Here is a 25,175-nt window from a genome sequence, read left to right as displayed (position 1 = left end):
AATAATGTATCTTCCTCTTTCTGTGTGTGTTATATATTTTTTTCTTCTAATTTCACTCTGATGTGTTTGTATTTGGGTTTCTGTATATTATGTTGGGATTTATTGGCTGCTTAACCTGGATTGTTGATGTTCATTAGTTATGAAAAATTATTAGCTAATATTTCTTTCTTTCTTTCTTTCTTTTTGAGACAGAGTCTTGCTCTGTCACCCAGGCTGGAGTGCAGTGGCACGATCTTGGCTGACTGCAACCTCTGCCTCCCGGGTTCAAGCGATTCTCCTGCCTCAGCCTCCTGAGTAGCTGGGATTACAGGCGTGCGACACCATGCCCGGCTAAATTTTGTATTTTTAGTAAAGATGGGGTTTCACCATGTTGGTCAGGCTGGTCTCGAACTCCTGACCTTGTGATTCACCCACCTCGGCCTCCCAAAGTGCTGGGATTACAGACATGAGCCACCATGCTTGGCTAGCTATTATTTCTTAAAATAGTGCTTCTCTGCTCCATTTTCTTAATCCTTTATTTCCTTTCCTTGGACTCTGGTTAACTTACGTTAGGTATTCTTACACTATCTTCCATGTCTTTTAACCTATAAAAAATATTTTTCATCACTTTGTCTCTCTGCCCTGCATTCCAAGTAATTCTTCTGATCTTTATTTTATTTTATTATTATTAGTTTTATTGAGACAGGGTCTCCCTCTGTCACCCACACTGGAGTGCAGTGGCGCGATCACGGCTCACTGCAGACTCAACCTTCTGAGCTCAAGTGATCCTCCTATCTCAGCCTCCTGAGTAGCTGGGACTAAAGACGTGCACTACCATGCTTGGCTACTTTTTGTATTTTTTTGTAGAGATGGGATTTTGCCATGTTGCTGAGGCTAGTATCAAACTCCTGGGCTGAAGCAATTCACCCGCCTTGGCCTCCCAAAGTGCTGGGATTCCTTAATTCTAGTTCGTTAATTCTCCAAAGCTGCATCAGATTTGTGGTTGAGTTGATATAGTGTTTTTATTCAATTGTTTTAGTTTTCTTTTCTACGAGTTGTTCCTTGTTTAGGTTTGTTAAATCATTTTTAAAGTTTCCTGTGCCAGGAGTATATTTTCAGTTTGGTTTTTGTTCCTTTAAACATAATAAACATAGCTCTTTAAAATTCCAATATTTAAGGTGTTTTGGGGGTCTATTTTTGCTCTTCTCATTTGTGGCGCTTTGTTTCCATGCCGACTGAGTTATTTTTGACTGTTAACCGCTCATTTTCCTTGGAAAATTATTTGTGGAACTTCTTTGAGGTCTAGGATGAAAGTAGTAGCTCTACACAAGATTTGTGTTTCTTCTAAGGCAACCGAGCCCACTACCAGTTTGGGACCATTTTCAACTAAATTCCACTTGAGATATTTTTAAAAATATAAGTCGTCCTGTTTATTTGTTTATGTTATGACAAAATATACATAATATAATGTTTACCATGTAAACCATTTTAAGTATCTGGCTCGAAATTTTTTATAAGATTCAGTGACTGTGACTTTAGGCTGCAATTTCACTGAACCGGTTTTTGTTTATAGCTTATTAGGAACCCCACACTCCGTTCTACTCAGCAGTACAACTTTCCTTGCAGCCTTCTGTAGATGTGATGGGAGAAGGGGTTCTCCATTCACTGAAGCCGTAGCCCTTTGGGTTCTCAGCTTTCTGGCAGGATGGTTGGGGAAGGACCCTCTGTTAAATGTATCATGATTTGTCTTCTCTGTTCTTTGCCTTTCAAGACCATATGAACTGCAGTTTTAGGTCACCTGATTGGGAAGTGCCCTGAGGGCAAATGTAACTTCAGGGTCTAGTTTACTTCTCTGAGTGTCTGTCAATACTTGGAGTTTTATATGATTACTTCTCACCATTTTATTAACCCTGTTTTGCTTTTAAAATGGTATTTTAAATATTTTATTGAGCATTTGTAGTTTTCTACTGTTTCCAATAATCAAGATGCCAAATTGTTGAAAAATGGAGCCTGCCCTCTTAACTAGTCTGCTGGCACACAGGGCTTGCATTCCTTTTTCTCATTTCTTGGGGGAAGACAGTCACTAGCATAACTTTAAGAAGGCTGATATCGGCTCTGATGTCAACCATCAGGAGAAACACTGCAGGAAGGCACCTGGATTCTTAGGAGTGGGGAGGCATGACTTTTTTTCTAATTAGCAATAGTGTACAGATATTAAAGATTACATAATAATGGTACTGTGCTCCAGAGCTCAGGGTTGGGAGAGAGTTTCAAGTTCAGGCAATGGTATATATTTTGTCAAAAAGTTAAAGAACAGAGACTGAGAAGGATATTAGATATTTTTTAGTGTTGGATATTTGGATAACCTGTATTTGGATTATCTGGATTATTTGGATTTCGTATTGGGTAGTTGATTGTCTTTGATAGTGTAGTTTCAATAGAGTATTGAGGGTGAACTTTTGTGTAGTGTTAAAAAGAGAATGTAGGTAATGGGTGTTTCCAAAAGATGATAATTGACATTAGATATAAGCAAGATCTTCATTTTGTTGATATTAGTATATATGTGACTGTGAGGTTGAAAGTTATAAAGCTAATGACATACAAAAACGTATCACTAGGTATGCAAATAATATTTATTTGCATAATATAGTATGCAATAGTATTTGCATAATAATATTTGCATAATATAGTAATAGTATATTGGATGTATGTGTTCAGAAATATTTAGGCTCAAATTTAATGCTTCTTTTCTTATATATTTTGATATTGAGGTTCCCAGACGTTATGATGATAAGCGGAATAATATTTTATTGGAACTCGTACAATATGACAATAGAGAAAAACGTGCTTTCTTGTTAGGGAGTGTTCAGATACATCTTTATGAGGTAATTCAGGTATGTATAAAATGATTTTTTTCACCTTGGTATCACGTTGCCAGTTGGTTGTCCAGTTTGTTGTGATTTATTATACTTGATGGGCTTTTTTTGTTTATTATCTGCCTTCAAATTCATGTGTTTAAGAAATAAAATCTCCTTTTGGCTATATATTTTTTAAAAGAGTTGGCTTATAATAGCATAATGTTTCTAAAAATTTATTTTCCAGCCTGTAATCCCAGCACTTTGGGAGGCCGAGGTGGGCAGATCAACTGAGATCGGGAGTTCGAGACCAGCCTGACCGACATGGAGAAACCCCATCTCTACTAAAAATACAAAATTAGCTGGACATGGTGGCGCATGCCTGTAATCCCAGCTACTTGGGAGGCTGAGGCAGGAGAATTGCTTGAACCTGGGAGGTGGAGGTTGTGGTGAGCCAAGATTGCACCATTGCACTCCAGCCTGGGCAACAAGAGCAATACTCCGTCTGGAAAAAAAATATTTTCCAGAATATGTATATATATATACATTTTTTCCAGAATATTATATATATACACACACACACACACACACATATATATATATATATTCCGGAATGTATATATATATATATGAAATTAAGTAACCAAAAAACCCACACTTACACTTTTAGGTTGTATCACTAACTAACTTTCTGGAAAATAAATTTTCTTGGCCCACTGCAACATTTGCCTCCCTGGCTCAAGGGATTCTCCTGCCTCAGCCTCCCCACTATCTGGGACTACAGGTACGTGCCACTGCACCAGACTGCTTTTTGTGTTTTTAGTAGAGACAGGGTTTTGCTGTGTTGCCCAGGCTGGTCTCGTACTCCTGAGTTCAAATAATCTGCCCGCCTCAGCCTCCCAAAGTGTTGGGATTACAGGCCTGAGCCACTGTGCCTGGCTATTTAAATTTGCAAATAAAAGTTGCATATATTTATCGTGTACAGAATGATGTTTTGAAATATGTATACATTGTAGAATGGCTAAATAGAGTTAAACATGTTTTATTATGTTTCTGAAATGTCTTAAGACATGACTGAAGCTGCAAACTCTGTCTCTTAGTTGGCAATACAAATTTTGGTTTAGTTCTTTCATCCTTAGCTGGGCTGCTTACAGACTTCCTTGTGCCTGTGTCTTTTAGAGGTTAGCCAAAGATTTTGGCAGAGTTTATATACAGATTTTATGGTTGCTTCCCTCTTGTTTTCTCCTTTCTAGGAGTCCTTTTCACTTTCCAGCAGCTCATTTTGTGGTTGTGTTGAACTCAGAGTCAAGAACTTACTGATTGGTGAATAAGTATAAACAATCTAAAGTCTTTTCAGGAATATTTTTTGTTACATACAGCAAGGAAGTCTTCAAAGACTAATGGGGTTATGTCAACAGCCAGATTGCAGGGACTCCTATTGCCCAACTTCAGAATAAGTTGAACATAGATTATTGCAACATTCTGAATAAAGGAAAATTCGTGACTCCTTGGTGATCTTCAAAAAAGAGAAGAAAAGATGTGGCATAGGAAGAAAAAGGAAAATTTTAAAACAAAAGAATACCAGTTTATGAATGTGGAAGTAATGAAAGAATTACAAATTATTGTTTTTGCAACTCTTTGTAATGAATAATGATTAATTCAGTCAATATTTAGCAATGGCACTAAAAACCATTAGGTAAAAGTTTATTGGGAAGCAAGATATTTGCATGGTGCCGTAGTAACAGCGCAGGGGAAATGTTACTCTCCAATAGACAGATGTGGTAGTTGCCACTTTAACCAAGAGCTCGAATTTAGCATAATGAATTGTGGATAACTTAACATCATGTACTTCCTGTAATGATACAATGTGAAGTACACAGTATTATCTATGACTTATCGTCATCAAAAATGTTTAACCTGGCTGGGTGCGGTGGCTCAGGCCTGTAATCCTAGCACTTTAGGAGACTAAGGTGGGAGAGTTGTTGAGGCCAGTAGTTGGAGACCAGTCTGGCAACATAGCAAGACCCTGTCTCTACACACATAGAATTAGCCAGGTGTGGTGGCATGTGCCTGTAGTCCAAGTGACTTGGGAGGTTGAGGCAGAAGGATCGATTGAGCCCAGGAGTTCGAGACTGCAGTGAGCTATGATCGTACTACTGCACTCCAGCCTGGGTGACAGAGCAAGACCCTGTCTCAAAAAAAAAAAAAAAAAAAAAAAGAAAGAAGTGTAACCCAAATCTAATCAAGCTGAGTGTAGAACTAACTTCAAGTTTACGGGAATTTAGTGAGTGGGGAAAAAGTTAAACAATACCTTAAGATAAGTACAGAAATGGGACATACCAGTGTAGATTCTTTAAATAGCTTTGGTCATTAAAAAAAAAAACCAAAACGCACCAAAGATGGAAGGAACTGTTCTAGATTTAAAGAGATACAACACATTTGACTGAATACAGATTCGAAAAAGTTGTAAAAGACTCTTGGGAGCCAGGCATGGTGGTTCACACCTGTAATTCCAGGACTTTGGGAGGCTGAGGGAGGTGGATTGCTTTAGCCCAGGAGTTTGAGACCAGCCTGGGGAACATGGTGAAACCCTTTCTCTAAAAACAAAACAAAACAGCAAAACAAAAACAAAACCCACAAAAAAACACCCACAAAAAATTAGCCAGGCATGGTGACACCTGCCTGTAGTACCAGCTGCATGGGGGGCTGAGGCAGGAAAATCACCTGAGCCCAGTGAGGTCGAGGCTGCAGTGAGCCATGATTGCACCACTGCACCCCAGCCTGGGCAACAGAGTGAGACCCTGTCTCAAAAAATAAAACATAAACATAAATAAAAGACATTCTTGGGACAATTAGGAAAATTTAATAAATATTTACTGAATATTAGAAAAAATTCTAGAATTGTTAATTTTCTTGGGTATAATACTGATATTGTGGATATATATGTATGAATTTTCTTATTTTTACAGTATCCAAGGTAAACATTGGGAGTGAAGAGTAATGATGATTGCAACTTATAAATAGATCAGCAAACATATCTATACACACACAGAGATTTTAAAAAATGGCATACTGTTAAATCAGATAAATTTCTAATACATAGAAAGAGATGAAGAAGGATAAACATATGGAGTAATGAATAAGTATAAACAACCAGAGATTCTCAAAAATATTTTGGGAGAAGATCTTTGGAAATGACTAAAGTTCCTTTGACTGTATGGCAATTTAGGCATCAAAAAATGTGACATTACTTATTAGTTAATTTTTGTTGAAGAAAATGTAGAAGCTTAGATACTTAGACTAGAAGCATATATGCAAACTTTTCAATATTTATTTTTATAAGATCATGAATAATATGCTAATATTTTAAAATACAAAGGTAAATTTTTTAAAATTCAGAAATCACCCATCATTCCACAATTCTAATATAACATTTCATTGTTCAGAGTTTCTTTCCAATTCATTCTTATAAACATAAACAGAAAAATAGAAAATATAAAAAGACCCAAATACATATTCTGGAACTGAAAAGTAAAATATCTGAAATTAAAAATTTGCTGAATGGGCTCAACAGCAGAATGGAGGTGCTAGAGGTTTTCTTATTACTTCCGTTAAAATTTGTGTGACTATTTAAAGTAAAAATTATAACATGATCTGTGCGGTTTATAATGTTTGGAGAGGTAATGCATATGACAACCACAGCATATAGCATAGGGAGAAGATGAGGTCTAAAGGACTTTTATAATGCAAGGTTTTTGCATTTTCTCTGTTTTATTATAATAAAAATAGAGTTCAAGTCTTTATGTTGCTGCTTGATGCCATCTTCTGTCTCCTCCCTCTCCCTCAAGAAAAAATGATTATCCAAAACTTTGTATTTATTATTCCCTTATTTTTCATAGATTTACTACTTATGTATGATTATAGAAATATTATATTTCTAAATGTAGTATGTTTCTAATATTAATACACTTAGCTAGTGTTAATTTTTTGCTGCTGCATACAATTCCATATGGGTGTATTCCTCTGTTTGCCCATAAATTAATTTTTTAGCTGATTATTTATTTTTACTTGATAAATACTTATATATTTATGGGGTACAATGTGATGTTTTGATCTATGTATACACTGAAAAAGATTCAATCAAACCAATTAATATTTCCGTCACCTCACCAGCTTATCTTTTTTTATAATGAGGATGATGAAAATCTATTTTATTCAGCAATTTTGAAATATACAATACGTTACTGTTAACCAGGCAGTGCAGGAGATCACTAGAACCTGCTCCTCCAGTCTAACTTTATACACATCTTCCCTTTCTCCATTCCTACCCCTACTCCCCAGCCTCTGGTAACCACCTTTCTACTGTTTCTATGAGATTGACTTTTTTAGGTTCCACAGATAAGTGAGATCATACAGTGTTTGTCTTTCTGTGCCTGGCTTATTTCACTTAGCATAAAATTCTCCAGTTTCATCCATGTCACAAATGACAGAATTTCCTTTTATTTTAAAGCTGCATAGTATTCCATTGCATGTATGTATATACAGCACATATTCATCTGTTCATTTGGTGATGGACACTAGGTTGCTTCCATATCTTGGCTATCGTGCTGACATGAGTGCAGATATCTCTTTGACATACTGATTTCAATCCCTTTAAATGTATACTCGAAGTGAGATTGCTGGATCATATAGTAATGATATTTTTAATTTTTTGAGGAACACCCATAGTATTTTCCAGAATGTCTGTACGGGTTAAATATCACTTACCTGAAAAAGCCTGGGACCAGAGGCATTTTGGACTTCTAATTTTTTTTTTGATGTTGGAATATTTGCATATACATAATGAGATAGCTTGAGGATGGGACCCAAGTCTAAACATGAAGCTCATTTATGTTTCATATACATCTTATATACATAGCCTGGTGGTAATTTTATACAATATTTTAAATAATTTTGTGCATGAAACAAAGTCTTCATTGTATATTGATTGTGACTTGTCACATAGGCCAAGTATGGAGTTTTTTTACTTCTGTGTCATTTTGGCACTCAAAAAGTTTCTGGAAAATTGTGGACCTACTCATTACAGCAGAGATGACTACAGATATTGAGCAAGGATACCAAAGGTTAACGTGGTTTAAAAGATCCAGCCATCCCTGAGAGATGCGAGAAGTACTCAGTCCTATCGGGACTCAGCTTATCATATAGAATTATGTTTAAGTAACCCCTCTCTTAGGAGGGTGCAAGGTTAGAGGTAACCAGGCCCATGCATGTTTGTGTCTTTCCACAATGTCAGGCTTTTATTAATGCTATTTCAATCACAAAAGCCACAAGCTACATGGAGTTCCCAAGGAGCCAGTTCTCCTTAAGTACCTCTCGTTCACTCCGCGTGCCGTGGGCACACAGGCTCAAGCCACTCCACAAGTCAGTCAATATTGCAAACATACATAATAGTACACTTAGTATGTAAACATTACATTCCACAACAAAGTAACATTTAATATCAAGAGGAAAAAGAAATAGGAGAAAAGGTTAACGAACTGGCCTATGGGGAGCAAAGAAGACAAAAGGAGCCCTGCTCTGGGCTGGGCAGTCCATTGGTCTTGCAAGGAAGAGTCTGAGGTTGCAGAACCTTCAGTGGCAGAAGTCAAGTTCTTATCACAAGTGACTGTAAGATGGTGTCAGTTAAGATGGCTGTTTTGAGCTGCTGAAAGCCTAATCTTTTATAGTCACAGAGTCCTCTGCTGAAAACAGTGGAAGAGTATGCTTGTTTCTGCCCTTATCTGGTTGAACATAGTCTTTATTTTTTTATTTATGCCTTAAACAAAACATCTTATCCTTGTTGGCAAAGTGCCCTACGAAATATAAAATGGAGTCTTTTTCTAAGATGGAGTTAGTTATGGCAAGGATGCTGGATACACCCTCAAAAACAATGTGGGCATGGCAGTTCCTTTAAGACTTTCAAAAAGGGGAACTGTAACTTAGCAGGAACATTTTTGTCTACAACATAATAAAAATACATTTATTTCTGTTACTTGAACTTGGAATTTTTATTTTCTTCTTTTGAACATTCCTTATGTTTGTACTTTGGCTATTAGGTTCATATGTGCATTTGAAAAATTATTTCCTGATTTGTGGTTTAGGTCATTGGTCCCCAACCTTTTTGGCACCAGGGACTGGTTTTGTGGAAGCAAATTTTTCCACAGACCAGCATGGGGAGGGTGGGTCGAGATGGTTCAAGTGCATTACATTTATTGTGCACTTTATTTCTATTATTATTACATGGTAATATATAATGAAATAATTATACAACTCACCAGAATGTAGAATCATTGGGAGCCCTGAGCTTGGTTTCCTGCAACTAGACAGTCCCATCTGGGGACAATGGGAGGCAGTGACAGATAATCAGGCATTAGATTCTCATAAGGAGCATGCAACCTAGATCCCTTGCATGCATAGTTCACAATAGGTTTTGTGCTCCTATGAGAATCTAATGCCCCCACTGATCTGGCAGGAGATGAAGCTCAGGCGGTAATGTGAGTGATGGGAAGTGGCTGTAAATACAGATGAAGCTTTGCTCGCTTGCCCACCACTCATTTCCTGCTGTGCAGCCCAGTTCCTAATGGGCCATGGACCAGCACCAGTCCATGGCCTAGGGGTTGGGGACCCTTGGTTTGGATAATATACAGGGAAATACATGGGTAATTCTATATTTAAAATTTTTATTTTTTTTCTAGAAAGGGTGCTTCATTGAAGAGGTCCAAGTGTTGCATGGAAACATAGTAAGGACTTTACTGAAACTTCCTAAGTTTTATGTGCATGTAATATATTCTTAACATTTCATGTAACTTTACTCTGATATTATTTGTAGCCTACATGTTTTTATTCTTTTAGTTGCCGTACCAGTCACTGTTTGAAATAGCAGAAATGTATGAAATAGAAAGTACAATATTAACTAACAAAAATCTCCTCCTTCTCCTCCTCCTCTTCCTCCTCCTCTTCTTCTTCTTCTTCTTTTTTTTTTTTTTTTTTTTTGCTAAATGGTGATAAAGAAAATTAGAAATCATTGGGTAAGAGAGTAGAATGCCTCTGGCTGCTGCCTTGACATGCATAGCCTCAGGAGCCTCACTTGCTAAATTGAGGAAGTATTATTTTTCTCTCTGGAGAGTTTCTAAAGAGTTGTTTGCAGTTCTTAATTTAATTTATTTTTAAGTGCTTAAAATTAGTAGTTGGATTAATTGATCTTTCTATTCAGAGAGGCTTTTGCTGCCAGTGGCCAAAACAGGGGCCAGGAACATAAAAAACAGGAAGATGGACACTTGACTTTATTACCTCTCATGCCCTCCTTTATCAACCTGGGTTTCAGAGAAATGAAATCACTTGTCTAAATCAAAATTTTATCTGAAACTGGGACTGGAGGTGAGAGGAGTGTGAGTAAATAATTAAAAATATACATACATGAATGTTTATTTGTATATTCATACACATGTATGAATCACATGTATATATGTATGTCAGCATCTCAGTGTAATCCTAGTAACAATTAGAAGTTGATATTTTCCATATTTTAATTGTATAATACTACTTAACTTTAACATAAAGGGTTTTAACATTTCAGGAACTCAATAGATTCTTCTGTAGGAGTTCCTTGTGTAAATGCTTTTTTAAAAGTCAGGAGATTCATACTTTGGCTTTTCTAACTTACAGATTTGTAAGGTAAAAATATCACTTTTTGTCCCTTCTCCATTAAAATATCATCCTGATCAAACAATAAAATTTATCACATGTTTAGTTTGTCTGCAGGCTGGAGGTGGAATTTATGTTCTCCTATGGAAACTTTGGTTATGGATTTTCACATCAGGTTAGTTCCCCTCTTTTAAAAGATTATTCTGTTGTAACTCTTCAGTCAAATCGTCCTCTTCTGAGGCTCTATTTCAGTTTGAACAATTGTTCAAAATAAATATTTTTAAAAGATGCTTCTTTACCTCCCGACTTTGAGGTATGTGGGCTTCTCTTCAGCCTAAAGAAAGATGAGACTTTACTATGATTTGTTTATACATTTTAAAGCAATGATATTTTATTCAAAATGTCTTTATTATAAAACTTGATTTTAGGCTAGGTGTGGTGGCTCACACCCATAATCCCAACACTTTGGGAGGCCAAGGTGGGTGAATCACCTGAGGCTGGGAGTTTGAGACCAGCCTGGCCAACATGGTGAAACCCCATCTCTACTAAAAATACAAAAATTAGCCAGGCATGGTGGCAGGCGCCTGTAATCCCAGCTACTTGGGAGGCTGGGGCAGGAGAATCGCTTGAACCTGGGAGGCGGGAGTTGTAGTGAGCCAAGATCGCACCACGGCACTCCAGCCTGGGCGATAGACTGAGACTCTGTCTCAAAAAAAAATAAAATAAAACTTGCTTTTATTTGTGTATACACATACATATTGATGTAATTTGAAACACAAGTATTCAAGAAATCAGTGTGGATTTCTGCATCTAAAAATAGTTTTTAAAAATTGAGTAATTGCCTGGCCTGGTAGCTCACACCTATAATCCTAGCTACTCTGGAGGCTGAAGCAGGAGGATCACTTGAGTCAGCCTGGGCAATATAATGAGATCCTGCTCTGAGAAAACAAAATGGAGTAATTGATCTAATTCAGATAATATTTTGTACTCATATGGTCCTTTCCTCCACAGTTATTTCAACATCTGGTGCTATTTGAACTCTCCTTGATTCATCAAGAGACTAATAAACCCAAAGAAGATATCTTCCTAATTTTGACTTCCTCCTTTAAATTCACTACCATAGGTCCACATTGCCACAAATACTTTTATGTACTAACTTATATCCTTTTCTTTCATTATATCCTTAGGCCAGATTCCTAGAAAGGAAATTCTTGTCCAAAACAATGACCTTTTCAAGGAATTATTCTAGAAAAGTTGTACCAATATATACTCTCATCAAATATTGAAAGAACTCTTAATATTCCTGGGTGTCACCAGTTTTGTGGTATTCAAAAATGCAGTCCTCTTAGTGCTGCTGTTATATAGGGGAAATGACCTTTATTTGCATATCATTTTTCACTTTCAGTTTTTCCTTTCTAAAGTTTTGGGTCTTTTTAAATTAGGAATTGAGAGTGAAGACATCAGCCTTATTAAACAAGTCTACCACCGTGTTAACTGAGAAATCTCTGGAATATGTTTTAAAATTGTGCCTATGTTACGTTATAATGATGTTTAATACATTTTGAATCAGAAGTAATATACAGATGAAAGCTACAAGGAACAAGCTTTTTTTTCCCCTTCTCTGCTTTGATTTTTTACTTTTTCTTCTGTTATTTTTTAAATTTCTTATTGTAATTAGGCCTTATAGGGACCCCTAATTGTTTACTCCTTTTGTGACAGTTATAGCTTGTGAGCACCAACTCCAGAGGTAGGTTTTGTGTCTGAACATAAGTATAATCTGTAGTAATAGCCATTTTTAAGGAGAGATATTCTTTTCAGATAAAACTGGGCAAGTATTATTTTATGTAGGTGGAATCTACTAAAAACCAGGAACAAAGGAATTGTATGGAAAAGAATAGGATATATAACAAAAGTTCAAAATAAAAACTTGATTTTATGTCTGTGAACTTTTCAGTGATATTGTCCCCTACTTAACCTATCGTGATACTGTAAACAGGGCACTACATTGGGGGCAGATAAAGCTACATTCAAGTCCTGATTCTTGCCTACTGTGTAGCCTTGAACAAATTACTGATCTTCAGTATCATCTGTAGAATATGCTTAGTTACTTACCGTATAGGTTTATTGAGATGGTTAAATAAGATTAAAAGTATAATAAAATGCTTGGCAAATATTTAGTACCCAATAAATGTTAGTGTCTTCTTTCCTCTCTTAATTCCTTATTTCCTTACATGTCTCATTTAAGGCCTATTTCATAGTCCTGGGGTATTCATAGCATTATGGTATCAATATGGTATGGTATTACAATTAGTGAGTTTTAATTGTAACTAAACAGTGCTAAAATACACTTACATTTTTTTCAGTTAAAACCTCTTCAGAAAATTACTGAGCCATCCATGTTTATGAATCTTGCACCACCTCCAGAAAGAACAGATCCCGTGACGTAAGTGTTTTAAGTCTCATTAATATGGTCAGATCATGTGGCACTTAAAACAATTTTAATCCATTTGGTGGAGCATTTTGGTGGAGTTATTTTAAGAAGTCCCCAGGACATGGCCAGGATGGGGTAGACTCTGAGGTGAAGAGAGTAGTGAATTGTTTTGCTTAATAACAGGGAGAAATTTTGAATTTCTGGATATAGCCCTGGATAGAGGAGTTGAGGATGTATGGAGATAAAAGAAGAGAAGGAGTGCCAAGTTCATGGCTGAAGGAGGGAAGGGAGGAGTAGCTTAATAAGGAAAGCAGGCCAAGGAGATACCCCTTTTGGGAAAAGAGGTGAGAGACTTAACATAAGACTGTCTGATAGTTATCAGTTTTCTGCTCTGCAGTATAGTAATGTTACCCTTACCTCCACACCACTCCAATTGCTACAAAATCATCTGTAAAAAGTCTATGGTAAAACAAATGTCATTAACAAACCAAAAGTAACTTAAAATATAGTATGCTAATCAATCTTGAAATTTCAACAATAAAAATAGATTATAGAAAAATGAGCACCTGAGAAAGAGATTTAATCTATGGTGTTATCCAAGAATAAGAAATGGAAAAAAGCTGAAATGGGATTGAGGGAATTAGGTGTTGAACGGGAAATTGTGCTCTGAAGTGCTTATTTTCCCGTAGTCTCATCAACACTGGATATTGTCATTAAAATACTTTATCTATTTGATATTGGTGATTTGTTGAAATAGTAAAGCTGAACTTTTTCTTATGTTTACCTTTCTTCTTCATACATTGATTAAATAAACATTTATTGAATGTCTGCTATATCCCCAAGTCATGGCAAATACAAAGACATCTGAGGCCTTCTCCTTGCCCTTGAGTAGCTCGTGGTTTAATGCAAAGTAACATAAAAAATAATTACTCTGATGATGCAAATGGAATAAAAGCCCTTCAAGAGCCAAACATAAAGAACTGTGGGATGCCAAGGAGCTTCTAATTCTTGTCAGGGAAGTTGGGGAGGAAAGAATGATCAAGTAAGGCTCCACAAAAGAAAGTGCTTGGAGTGAGACTTGTAAAAGTGGTAGTAGTGCATCTGGCTGATTTTGGAGGAGTGAGGGGACACATTCTCTTGATAGAGCACAGAAGTAAAAGCAGGGAGCCATAAGAGGCTCTATTATGTTAGAGAACAGTCTTTAGTTGAGAGTGGCTAAGAGATGGAGCAAGGAGGAGAGCAATGAGGGATGAGCTAGAGGAGTTGGCAGGGGCAAGATACGGTGATTGAGAGTTCAGGCCCTAGAGCCAGACTGCATGGGCTCACATCCTATATGACCTTGGGCAAGTTACTTAGGCTCTTTATGCTTCATTTGTTGAATGGGATAAAAATTAAAACTACCCAATTGAGTTACTATAATGATTAAATAAGTTACATGTAAAGTACTTAGAACATGAGAGCAAATAGCAAAATGCCTAATTAGTTGTTACCTATTTATAAAATTAATAAATATTTTTCATTACCATCATCGTCATTGTAGGTTTATGCTTCTCAAATGTGAGCAAATTTTACTCCTTTGGGTTCTCAGGAATGTACTCCATATATACTCCAAAAGAACTATTTGAGTTTTTAAATTTATATAGACAGAAATCTGGAGAACATGTATAGGGATGGATATTAAGGGCAGGGGATGATGGTGGAAGGAACCTAAAGTTGGATCAGGCTGAGTTTATTGATATGGACTTACTAAACAGAGATTATTTTTATTTATTTATTTTTTTGGAGACAGGGTCTTGTTCTGTTGCCTAGGCAACAGATCATGGCTCACTGCACCCTTGACCTCTTGAGGCTCAATCAATCCTCCCTCCTCAGCCTCCCAAGTAGCTGGAAATACAGGCATTTGTTACCACGTTTGGCTAATTTTTGTATTTTTTGTAGAGACAGGGTTTTGCCATGTTGCCCAGGCTGGTCTCGAACTCCTGCGCTCAAGTGATCCACCACTTCAGACCCCGAAAGTGCTGGGATTGCAGGTGTGAGCCACTGCAGCTGGCCTAAGCAGACATTTTTGCATTTAATGCTGTAGCTTGGGGAGTTAGAAAGGGCTCTCATAGCTTGTTTACTTGAATGACTGAAAAAGGAACCAAAAGACGGCTCACAGTGAATTAGTTAGAAATGCTCGATTAATGTAGAGGAAGGGTTTTAGAGGCTCAGAGAAATTATGTTAGAGTGGACTTGCCATTTAAGATTGACTCACCCATCCTGGGAGGGTCCAGAAGACACACGTTTTACCATGACTATGAGAAATGAGTTTGTGAAGGGTACCCTGGCATCCTTGGAGAGCTCTGTGATTGCTCTTCCCTGTGGGCCAGACTTTACAGTGGCACCTGCAGTCACTGAATTGGGAAACTTAAATGCAATGGGAGTAATTGAGTCCCAGGGTGGCAGGAACCAAGTGAAGATACTCAACTACCAAAGGCAAGGTGGGCATGGTTACCATAATGGACAGTAGAATCAAAGAAGCAATCAGAATAGTTTTGCTAGTACAAACCTATGGTGTTGGCTGTCTGATCATGTGTTCCTAGACATGAGTAGATAGGAAGCCTACTAAATTCTAACCTCATCTGTATAAGCAGAAAAGTTCTGGGTCGAGGGAACAAAAGTCTAACCTGCATCATAAAAACAGAGTCATGGCCTCTCAATCAATTCCCAGACTTGAGCTACTTTACAGACTCAGAACTCCTTTAATGAAAGGGAGGTCCTTCAAGGAAGGACCCTAGTATACTTCCAAAAATTTATGCTGTTAGTATTTCTCCCAGCCTTCCCCAAAGGGACCTATGGCCTTTTACCATGGTATTTGTGCACTGGGGAGAAGGGAACAATCAGAGCTTTTGGGGACTACTAGACACTGTCTCTGAACTAACACTAATTCCAGAGGACTCTGAATGTCACTGTGATCCATCAGTGAGTAAGGACTTATGGAGCTCAACTGATCAGTAGAGTTTTGGCTAAGGTCCATCTCACAGTTGGCTCTGTGGGTCCCTGAACATATCCAGTGGTTATTTCCCTGGTTCTAGGATGCATAATTGGAATAGATATTCTCAGTAGCTGGCAGAATCATTGCTTTCCTGATCTGTGGAATGAAGGCTTTTATTTTGGGAAAGGCCAAGAAGACGCCATAGAACTCCCTCCATCTATGAAAGTAGTAAACCGAAAGCAATACTGCATGGAGGAATTGCAGAGATTAGTGCCACCATCAGGGACCTGAAAAACACAGGAATGGCGATTCCTACCACATCTCCATTTAACTCCCATATTTGGCCTGTGAAGAAGACAGATGGATATAAGAGAATCACAGTGGATTCTTGTGAGCTTAGCCAAGTGACAACTTCAATTGCAGCTGCTATACTAGATGTGGTTTCATTGTTTGAGCAAATTAACATATCCCCTGGTGTCTGATGTGCAGCTACAGATCAGGCAAATGCTTATTTCTCCATACCTGTTAATAAAGACCATCAGGAGCAGTTTGCTTTTGGCTGACAAGGTGAGCAATACACCTTCACTGTCCTAACTTAGGGGTATATCAGCTTTCTAGCCCTACATTACAATTTAGTTCCCAGGGATCTTGATTGCCTTTTTCTTCCACAAAATAGCAGACTGGTCCGTTTTATTGATGACGTGCTGATTGGACTTGGTGAGCAAGAAGTAGCAACTACTCTAGACTTACTGATAAGACATTTTTGTGTCAGAGAGTGGGAAATAAATATGACAAAAATTCAAGGGCCTTCTACCTCAGTGAAATTTCTAGGGGTCCATGGTATGGGTGGTGATATCCTGTATACAGTGAAGGATGGGTTGTTGCATCTGGCTTCTCCTACAACAAAAAACAGATACAACACCTGGAGAAATAACCACAGGTGGGCCTCTTTGGATTTTGGAGGTAATCTGTTCCTCCTTTGGGTGTGTTATTCTGGCCCATTTACTGGATGACTCAAAAAGCTGCCAGTTTTGAGTGGGGCCCAGAACAAGAGAAGGCTCTGCAACAGGTCCAGGCTGCCATGCAAGCTGCTCTGCCATTTGGATCATATCATGCAACAGATCTAATGACGTGTTAGCGGCAACCATAAGGTACCTAGCTATTGGTCAAAAATTGTTCTGAGAGGAGGGTGTTTATGATGAGATTCACTTTTAAACTGGCACACTGAGTAAAGCAGGTTGCTCTCCCTAGTGTGGGTGGGCCTCATCCAACAAGTTGTATGAAACAAAAAGATTGACTCACCCTGGGGTAAGAGAGAATTCCTCCCGCCTATCTTTGAACTGGGACATTAACTTTTCCCTGCCTTTGGACTCAAACTGAAACATCAGCTCTTCTGGATCTCCAGCCTACCAGCCTTTGGACTGGAACTACACTATTGGCTCTCCTGATTCTCAGGCCTTTGAACTCAGTCTAAAATTATACCTTTGGCTCTCCTGGGTCTCCAGCTTGCTGATTAACTTTGCAGACCTTGGGACTTCTCAGCCTCCATAATCACATGAGCCAATTGCTTATCATAAATATATTTATGTATATATACATCGTATTGGTTCTCTTTTTATGGACAACCATGACTAATATAATGGAACAGAGGAACAAACTAATTTGTAAAATATTTAGAATGTTTAGCTATATCTCCTGTAATTAGGAAGTGACTGGAGATGGAAGATGACAGAAGGGGAAAGGAGGAAAAAAGATGTTCACATTTAGGGACCACTGGGTATACATTTGTTGCTGTTATTTCCTGAACCAGGGAACACTTAGGAAAGAGCATATCTGGAGAAGGGGAAAATCGTGAGTTCTATTTTGGACATGTTGAGTTTAAGGTGCTTACCACTATGCATAGTATAGAATAGAGTTTAAGAATCTAAACTTTATTGTCAAAGAGACTGTGTTCAAATGTTAGCTTTGCCACTTACCAGCTGTAAGACCTTGGGAGGAGTTGTTTAATCTTTCTAACACTAGCTTTCTTATATATAAAATAGGATCTAATAATTCTCATCCGATGGGCTTGCTGTGAAAAGTGAATGAGGTAATATACATAGCCATATGAACATTGCACCTAGCACAAAATACATTCCAAAAAATTAATAGGTTTTAAAAATAAAATATTAAACTAGTTCAACCATTGTGGAAGACAGTGTGGCGATTCCTCAGGGATCTAGAACTAGAAATACCATTTGACCCAGCCATCCCATTACTGGGTATATACCCAAAGGATTATAAATCATGCTGCTGTAAAGACACATGCACATGTATGTTTATTGTGGCACTATTCACAATAGCAAAGACTTGGAACCAACCCAAATGTCCATCAATGATAGACTGGATTAAGAAAATGTGGCACATATACACCATGGAATACTATGCAGCCATAAAAAAAGGATGAATTCATGTCCTTTGTGGGGACATGGATGAAGCTGGAAACCTTCATTCTGAGCAAACTATCGCAAGGACAAAAAACCAAACACCGCATGTTCTCACTCATAGGTGGGAATTGAACAATGAGAACACTTGGACACAGAATGGGGAACGTCACACACCAGGGCCTGTGAGGGGTGGGGGGAGGGGGGAGGGAGAGCATTAGGAGATATACCTAATGTAAATGACGAGTTAATGGGTGCAGCACACCAACATGGCACATGTATACATATGTAACAAACCTGAACATTGTGCACATATACCCTAGAACTTAAAGTATAATAATAAAAAAAAAGAAATTAAAAAAAGAGTTAGAGATTTGGGTCTAAAGATTTGGAGAGAGGTCTGGGCTCAAATACTTTGTACTTCTCATTAGAACTTCAGGCCCTTCTGTCCTTTTCCATCCCTGCTGCCTATGATCTAAGTTTAGTAGTAAGGATAATCAAGAGAGCACTTATCTCTGGATTTGTGGCTCTTGGCTTTTTTCCTAGCTCTAGCCTTCGATGGCCCAAGGTGGCTAGGTGAGCTAAAAGTGTAAAAGAGAGAAGCGTTCAAAAGTGATAGCTGCCACTGATTTTGGACGTGGACTTTTGTATAATTTCAATATTTCACTTTATCATTATTTTGCAGAAAAGTTATTACACCACAGACAGTAGAATATCCAGCATTCTTATCCCCAGACCTGAATGTTACTGTTGGGACTCCAGCTGTGCAATCCTCCAACCAGCCATCTGCAGTGCGACTTGAAAAACTTCAGCAACAACCCCGGGAAAGGTAAAAAAAAAAAAAAAAAAAGTTCAAAAGAGCTCAAAATTTTCATCTTAGGTGTTATTTGTATAATATATTAATTTCTCCCTTTGAGACATAGGCTTGCTATAGGCTCAGAAACTTTCATTATGGTGCCGTTGTTTCATGGGTTCAGAGATTATTTCTGATTTTTACTTGTCAATTTAGGTATCTTGTTTGAAAAAGTGTTATGCCAAAGAAAGAGGTGAAAACTCCCTTTATTTTTATTTTTTGAAACAGTGTCTCACTCTGTCACCCAACTTGGCCCAGATTGGAGTGTAGTGGCATGATTATGCTCACTGCAGCCCCAAACTCTTGGGCTCAAGCAATCTTCCAGCCTCAGCCTCCCAAGAAGCAGGGACTACAGACACATCACACATCACCACACCTGGCTAATTTTTTTTTTTTTTTTTGAGACAAGGTCTTGCTATGTTGACCAGTCTGGTCTTGAACTCCTGGCCTCAAGTGATCCTCCAGTCTCAGCCTCCGAAAGTGCTGGGATTTCACTGTGCCTAGCTGAGGTGAAAACTCATTTATGAGGGATAAAGCATAATTCTTGCTATCTCCTCATTCACCAATGTATTTTGTAGGTCTCGTGCTTTTTTTTTTCTTTCTGTATTTCTTGTCCTTTTTTTTGCTATGCTTCAGTCTGGGTATTTTCTTCTGACTTATATTCTAGTTCACAGGCTCTTTCTTGTTTCTATTCTGCCATTAAATCAATTGAATTCTTAATTTCAGTTATTTTATTTCTCGACTATGGAATTTCTGTTCATTTTTATAGTTTCTATTTATCTGCCACAATCCACAGCCTTGTCTTTTAATTCTTTGGACATATTTATTATTGTCTCGGTCAGCTCAGGCTGCTATAACAAATACCATAGATTGAATGGTTTGAACAATAGACTTTTATTTATTACAGTTCTGGAGGCTGGGACATCCAAGATTAAGGTGCCAACTGATTTGATTCCTGCTGAGGGCCCTCTTCCTGGTTTGCAAATGGCCTTCTGTTTACCATATCCTCACACTGTGGAGGGAGATCAGCTCTCTCATGTCTCTTATCATAAGAGTACCAATCCCATTCATGAGGGCTCTACCCTCATGACCCAGTTACCTCCCAAAGGCCCTTCCTCCAAATAGCATCACATAAGGGATTAGGATTTCAACATATGAATTTTGGGGTATGTACACTTTCAGTTTATAGCAATCATTGCTATTTTAAAATCCAAGTCTGACCATTTCATTATCTGGATCTTCTGTGAGTCTATTTAAATTGTTTTTTTTTTTCTCTTAGTTTTCAGTCAGTTCTTATATGCTCACATGCTTAGTTGTTTTGACTGAGTGCCAGACATTGTACTTGAAAATTTATAGAACTAATTTGAGGAGCTTGATTTTAATTACATATACCTACAGAGAAAGTATACATTTGTATCTGGCAGCCAGCTGGGCTAGGAGCACTAACAATCCCAGATCACTTTAATTCAATTAAGATTGAAATTGAAATGATTTGAAGCTGGGCTTTAGTTCCTGTGAGGGGGGTTAGTCTCTTTGTGGTTTATTCTTACTCCTAGTGTCAGGACTGGGACTAGTGTGAGGCACATGAGGTAACTTAGGTCATAACATTTGAAGAGACACTCATTCTCTTAAAGCCTTTTGCGGTCCCAACTGGGTGTTTTCCAGGACTTCTCATCCCAACAAGCCCTGGACTCTGGTTTTTGTTCTCACATCCTTGTATTTCTATCTCAAAGCTCCACTCGGCTTTTTAACTTCTTGGCCATCTTAAGGCATAAATGCCTTGAAGGAAAAATGGCACCAAATGATGGGCTCCATGCCTCTGGACTTCCTTTCTGTCTGGAATCTTGGGTATGCAAATCCTTGCTGTCTTTATAACTCACTGATTCTTTCCAACACGATTTAGACAGTGTTTTGTCCAGCTTTTACAGTTGTGCAGTGAGATGATTGGTCTGAAATAACCTAGCTCAGAATCACAGTGATCATTTTAAAGATCATAGTATCTTTTCTGAAAGAACTTAGAGTATAATGAGTAGAGACATAAAAAAGCAAAGCAAGTAAATTATAAATTAAGAAATAAACTACAAAGGTATCAAAAAGATGGTAGAAAATAAAGGAGGTGACTGATTTTTATAAGAATTATTAGAGAAGGGGCCGGGCGTGGTGGCTCACACCTGTAGTCCCAGCACTTTGGGAGGCCGAGGCGGGTGGATCACGAGGTCAGGAGATTGAGACCATCCTGGTTAACACAGTGAAACCCCATCTCTACTAAAAATACAAAAAATTAGCCGGGCGTGGTGGTGGGCGCCTGTAGTCCCACCTACTCGGGAGGCTGAGGGAGGAGAATCGCTTGAACCCAGGAGGCGGAGGTTTCAGTGAGCTGAGATCGCACCACTGCACTCCAGCCTGGGAGACAGTGCGAGACTCCATCTCAAAAAAAAAAAAAAAAAAAAAGAATTATTAGAGAAGATATTTGAGGTAACATTAAAGAAAAGGAGTCAGCATACCAAAGATCCAGGGGTAGAGAATTACTGTATGAATTTGTATGAAAGCTCTAAGATAAGAAGAGATTATGCCTAGAAAAAGATGGCAGCCATTGTAAATGGACCAAAAAGCAAGTGGGAAGGTGGCTTGAGACAAGATAGGTGGAGACCAGATTATTCAGAGCCTTATAGACCATAATTTGAATTTTATTATAAGAAAAATAGGAAGCTGTTGTAGGTGTTTTATATTATCTTTTTTTTTTTCCTTTTCTTTCCTTTTTTTTAAGATGGAGTCTCACTCTGTCGCCCAGGCGGGAGTGCAGTGGCGTGATCTTGGCTCACTGCAACCTCTGCCTCCCGAGTTCAAGAGATTCTCTTGCCTCAGCCTCCCGAGTAGCTGGGACTACAGGCATGTGCCACCATGCCTGGCTAATTTTTTTGTACTTTTAGTGGAGATGGGGTTTCACCATGTTGGTCAGGCTGGTCTCGAACTTCTGACCTCAAATGATCCACGTGCCTTGACCTCCCAAAGTGTTGGGATTACAGGCGTGAGCCACCGTGCCCAGCCTATATTATCTTTTAAATATAATATTTGATCCAAAATAATAATCCATAATACTAATTAAATATAGAATAATATAATGCTACCAACCAGTTCTTAACCTAACCTAAAACATTATGGATAATTTGTATCTACTTATGAGTTTCTCTCCTGTCTCATCCTCCTGCCTGTTTCCCAGAAGTTAACTACTTCAATGGGTTTTGATTTTATTTTTTGCCTTTTGAAAATTAATTTTTTTAAAAAGTCATATATGTAGGATGCTTAAATAATGCATTATTTGATTTTGCTTACATTACCCACTATTATGTTTCTAAGACTCATCTATGCTGTTTCATGGCATTCCATTTGGTGAATATGCTGCAATTTTCATTTGTTTACTAATGGTCATTGGTTGTATTCTCTTTTTATTGCTGCATAACAAATTATCACAAACTTAGTTGTTTAAAACAATATCTATGTATTTTCTTACGGTAGGTCAGAAGTCTGGGCAGAGTGTAATTGAATTCATGAGGCTGGCCGGGCGCGGTGGCTCACGCCTGTAATTCCAGCACTTCGGGAGGCCGAGGTAGGCCGATCACGAGGTCAGGAGTTTGAGACCAACCTGGCCAACATGGTGAAAACTCGTCTCTACTAAAAATTTAAAAATTAGCCAGGCGTGGTGGCAGGCACCTGTAATCCCAGCTACTCAGGAGTCTGAGGCAGGAGAATCGTTGGAACCTGGGAGGCAGAGGTTGCAGTGAGCTGAGATCATGCCACTGCACTCCAGCCTGGGCGACAGAACAAGACTCTGTCTCAAAAAAAAAAAAAGAGATTTCACAAGGCTGAAATATAGGTGTTGGTCAGCGCATTCTCATTTAGAGGGGTCTCTTCCAAGTTTGTTCAGGTTGTTTGAAGAATTCAGTTTCTCATGATTATAGGAGCTTCTCTTCTTCTGGAACTCTCATAATGTGATAATTTGTTTGTTTAACAGTGTCCCGTAAGTCCTGTAGCCTTTCTTTATTCTATTCTTTTTCATCTGCCCGTATTATTTCAATAGACCTTCTTTTAAGTTCAGAAACTATTTCTTCTGCGTGGCCTGGTCTCTATTGTACATTTCATTATTATTATTATTATTGTTGTTGTTATTATTATTATTATTATTATTATTATTATTTGAGACAGAGTCTTGCTCTGTTGCCCAGGCTGGAGTGCGGTGGTACTATCTCGGCTCACTGCAACCTCCACCTCCTGGGTTCAAGCAGTTCTCGTGCCTCAGCCTCCGAGTAGCTGGAATTACAGATGTGAGCCACCAAGCCTAATTTTTGTATTTTTACTAGAGACAGGGTTTCGCCTTATTGGCCAGCATGGTCTTGAACTCCTGATCTCAAATGATCCACTCACCTTGGCCTACCAAAGTGCTGGGATTACAGGTGTGAGCCACCGTACCTGGCCCACAATTTTACATTTTATTTCAGTCATTGAATTCTTCAGCTCTAGAATGTCCGTTTGGTTCTTTTTATATCTATTTATTTGTTGAATTTATCATTTAAATCATGAATTGTTTTCCTGATTTAATTGTCTGTCTGTATTCTCTTATATCTCGCTGAGTTTCCTTAAGATCATTATTTTTAATTTTTTTCTGACATTTCATGTATTTCCTTATGATCGGGGTCTGTTACTGGAAAATTATTGTTTTTATTGAAGGTGACGTTTCCTTGCTTTTTCCTGATTCATGTGTCCCTACATTGATTTCTATGCATCTGATGGAAAAGTCACCTCTTTCAGTCGTATGTAGTAGATTTCCCAGGGAAATATTTGTATGAATATTGTATGAGATCTTGGGATATCAGATTGGTGGGGCACATTGGCCCGGTTCTAGGTGGATCCAGTAGTTTAGTCTTCACATAGTTTTTTCGGCTATAATCTATATTAGTGGCATTTGCAAGTTTCTCAGTAGCCTAGGCTGAGAGAGTCTGTAGAGGTGGTGGTGTGACTTCGTCAGGGATGGTCTCACTGGGCTGTTTCTTAAATGGGTGGCATGCAGTGGCTTGTCTGACCTGGGAGTATTCCTGCCCAGAGCAACTTGTGGGGCTGTTTCTTAGGCGTCAGATGTGGGCACACAGCTGTTCAGCTGGCCTGGAATCCTATCTGCCAGGGGCAGCCTGTAGGGATGTTTCTTGGGCCTGAGATGTGGGGGCACAGCTGCTTTGCTGGCCTGGTGATGTGTCTGCTGGGGGCTGCCCACAGGGCCATTTCACAGGTCTGGGATGCAGGTACAAAGCTGCTCAGGGGCATGGCCACTGGAGGTAGCCTGAGGAGCTGTTTCTCAGGTTCTGGACATGGGCTCTTGGCTGCTTGCCCAGCCTGGGGACATGCCTGTCAGGGGCAGCCTGCAAGATGATTTCTCTGGCCCTTATTGGGGGTACAGGGCCATTGGGCAAGCCAGGGGTGCTACGGGGCTGTTTCTCAGGTCCTGAGCATGGGTGCATAGCCACCCTGTTGGCCCAGGGATATATCAGCTGCTCTGAGGCTCAAGAGTCTCTTCGGCTTGGGGGCATGCAGCAGTTTGGCCGGCTTAAGGACAGGTTCACCCTGGGTGAGAGTGGCAGTTTCAGTTCCTCCAGCTGGAAGTGTGGTGGCTGGGGTTGGTTTCCCTGCTGTGCAGGACCATAGTCACAGCTAGTACTAGACCCAGGCTCTGTGCAGCTGGGGTGTAGTGTTCAGTCACCTATGTGGGTTTGGAGGTGTAATGAAGATGGTGCTCCAGTGCTGGAGAGGTGCAGTGGCCACTGTCCCCCAGAGGAGGGTGCACTCCAAGATGGCACTGTGCTGTAGCAGCTTGGCTCACAGAGGTGGGTCTGGGGGCAGCGGGGAGCATACCTTGTGTTCCTAATCCAGGGCAATGCAGCTATGTGAATTCCCAGCATCTCTTAACACTGTACTCAGGGCCTATGAG

General features: G+C 38.9%; 1 protein-coding gene across 7 annotated transcripts in view; it reads left to right on the top strand.

Annotated features, from left to right (window-relative positions):
* Positions 1-25,175, top strand: part of C2CD6 (C2 calcium dependent domain containing 6) — a 137,867-nt gene that overhangs the window by 34,261 nt on the left and 78,431 nt on the right. For all 7 annotated transcript variants that reach the window (XM_055108962.1, XM_034954805.2, XM_003820750.3 and 4 more), the window contains exons 5-9: positions 2,751-2,873; positions 9,569-9,613; positions 10,624-10,692; positions 12,881-12,960; positions 19,031-19,174. In XM_055108962.1, the coding sequence (XP_054964937.1) occupies positions 2,751-2,873; positions 9,569-9,613; positions 10,624-10,692; positions 12,881-12,960; positions 19,031-19,174 (461 nt within the window). The remainder of the gene's footprint in view (positions 1-2,750; positions 2,874-9,568; positions 9,614-10,623; positions 10,693-12,880; positions 12,961-19,030; positions 19,175-25,175) is intronic.

The sequence above is a fragment of the Pan paniscus genome, chromosome 13 (genome assembly GCF_029289425.2).
Source record: "Pan paniscus chromosome 13, NHGRI_mPanPan1-v2.0_pri, whole genome shotgun sequence".
Taxonomy (NCBI): Eukaryota; Metazoa; Chordata; class Mammalia; order Primates; family Hominidae; genus Pan; species Pan paniscus.
This window is presented reverse-complemented; position numbering and strand designations above follow the sequence as displayed.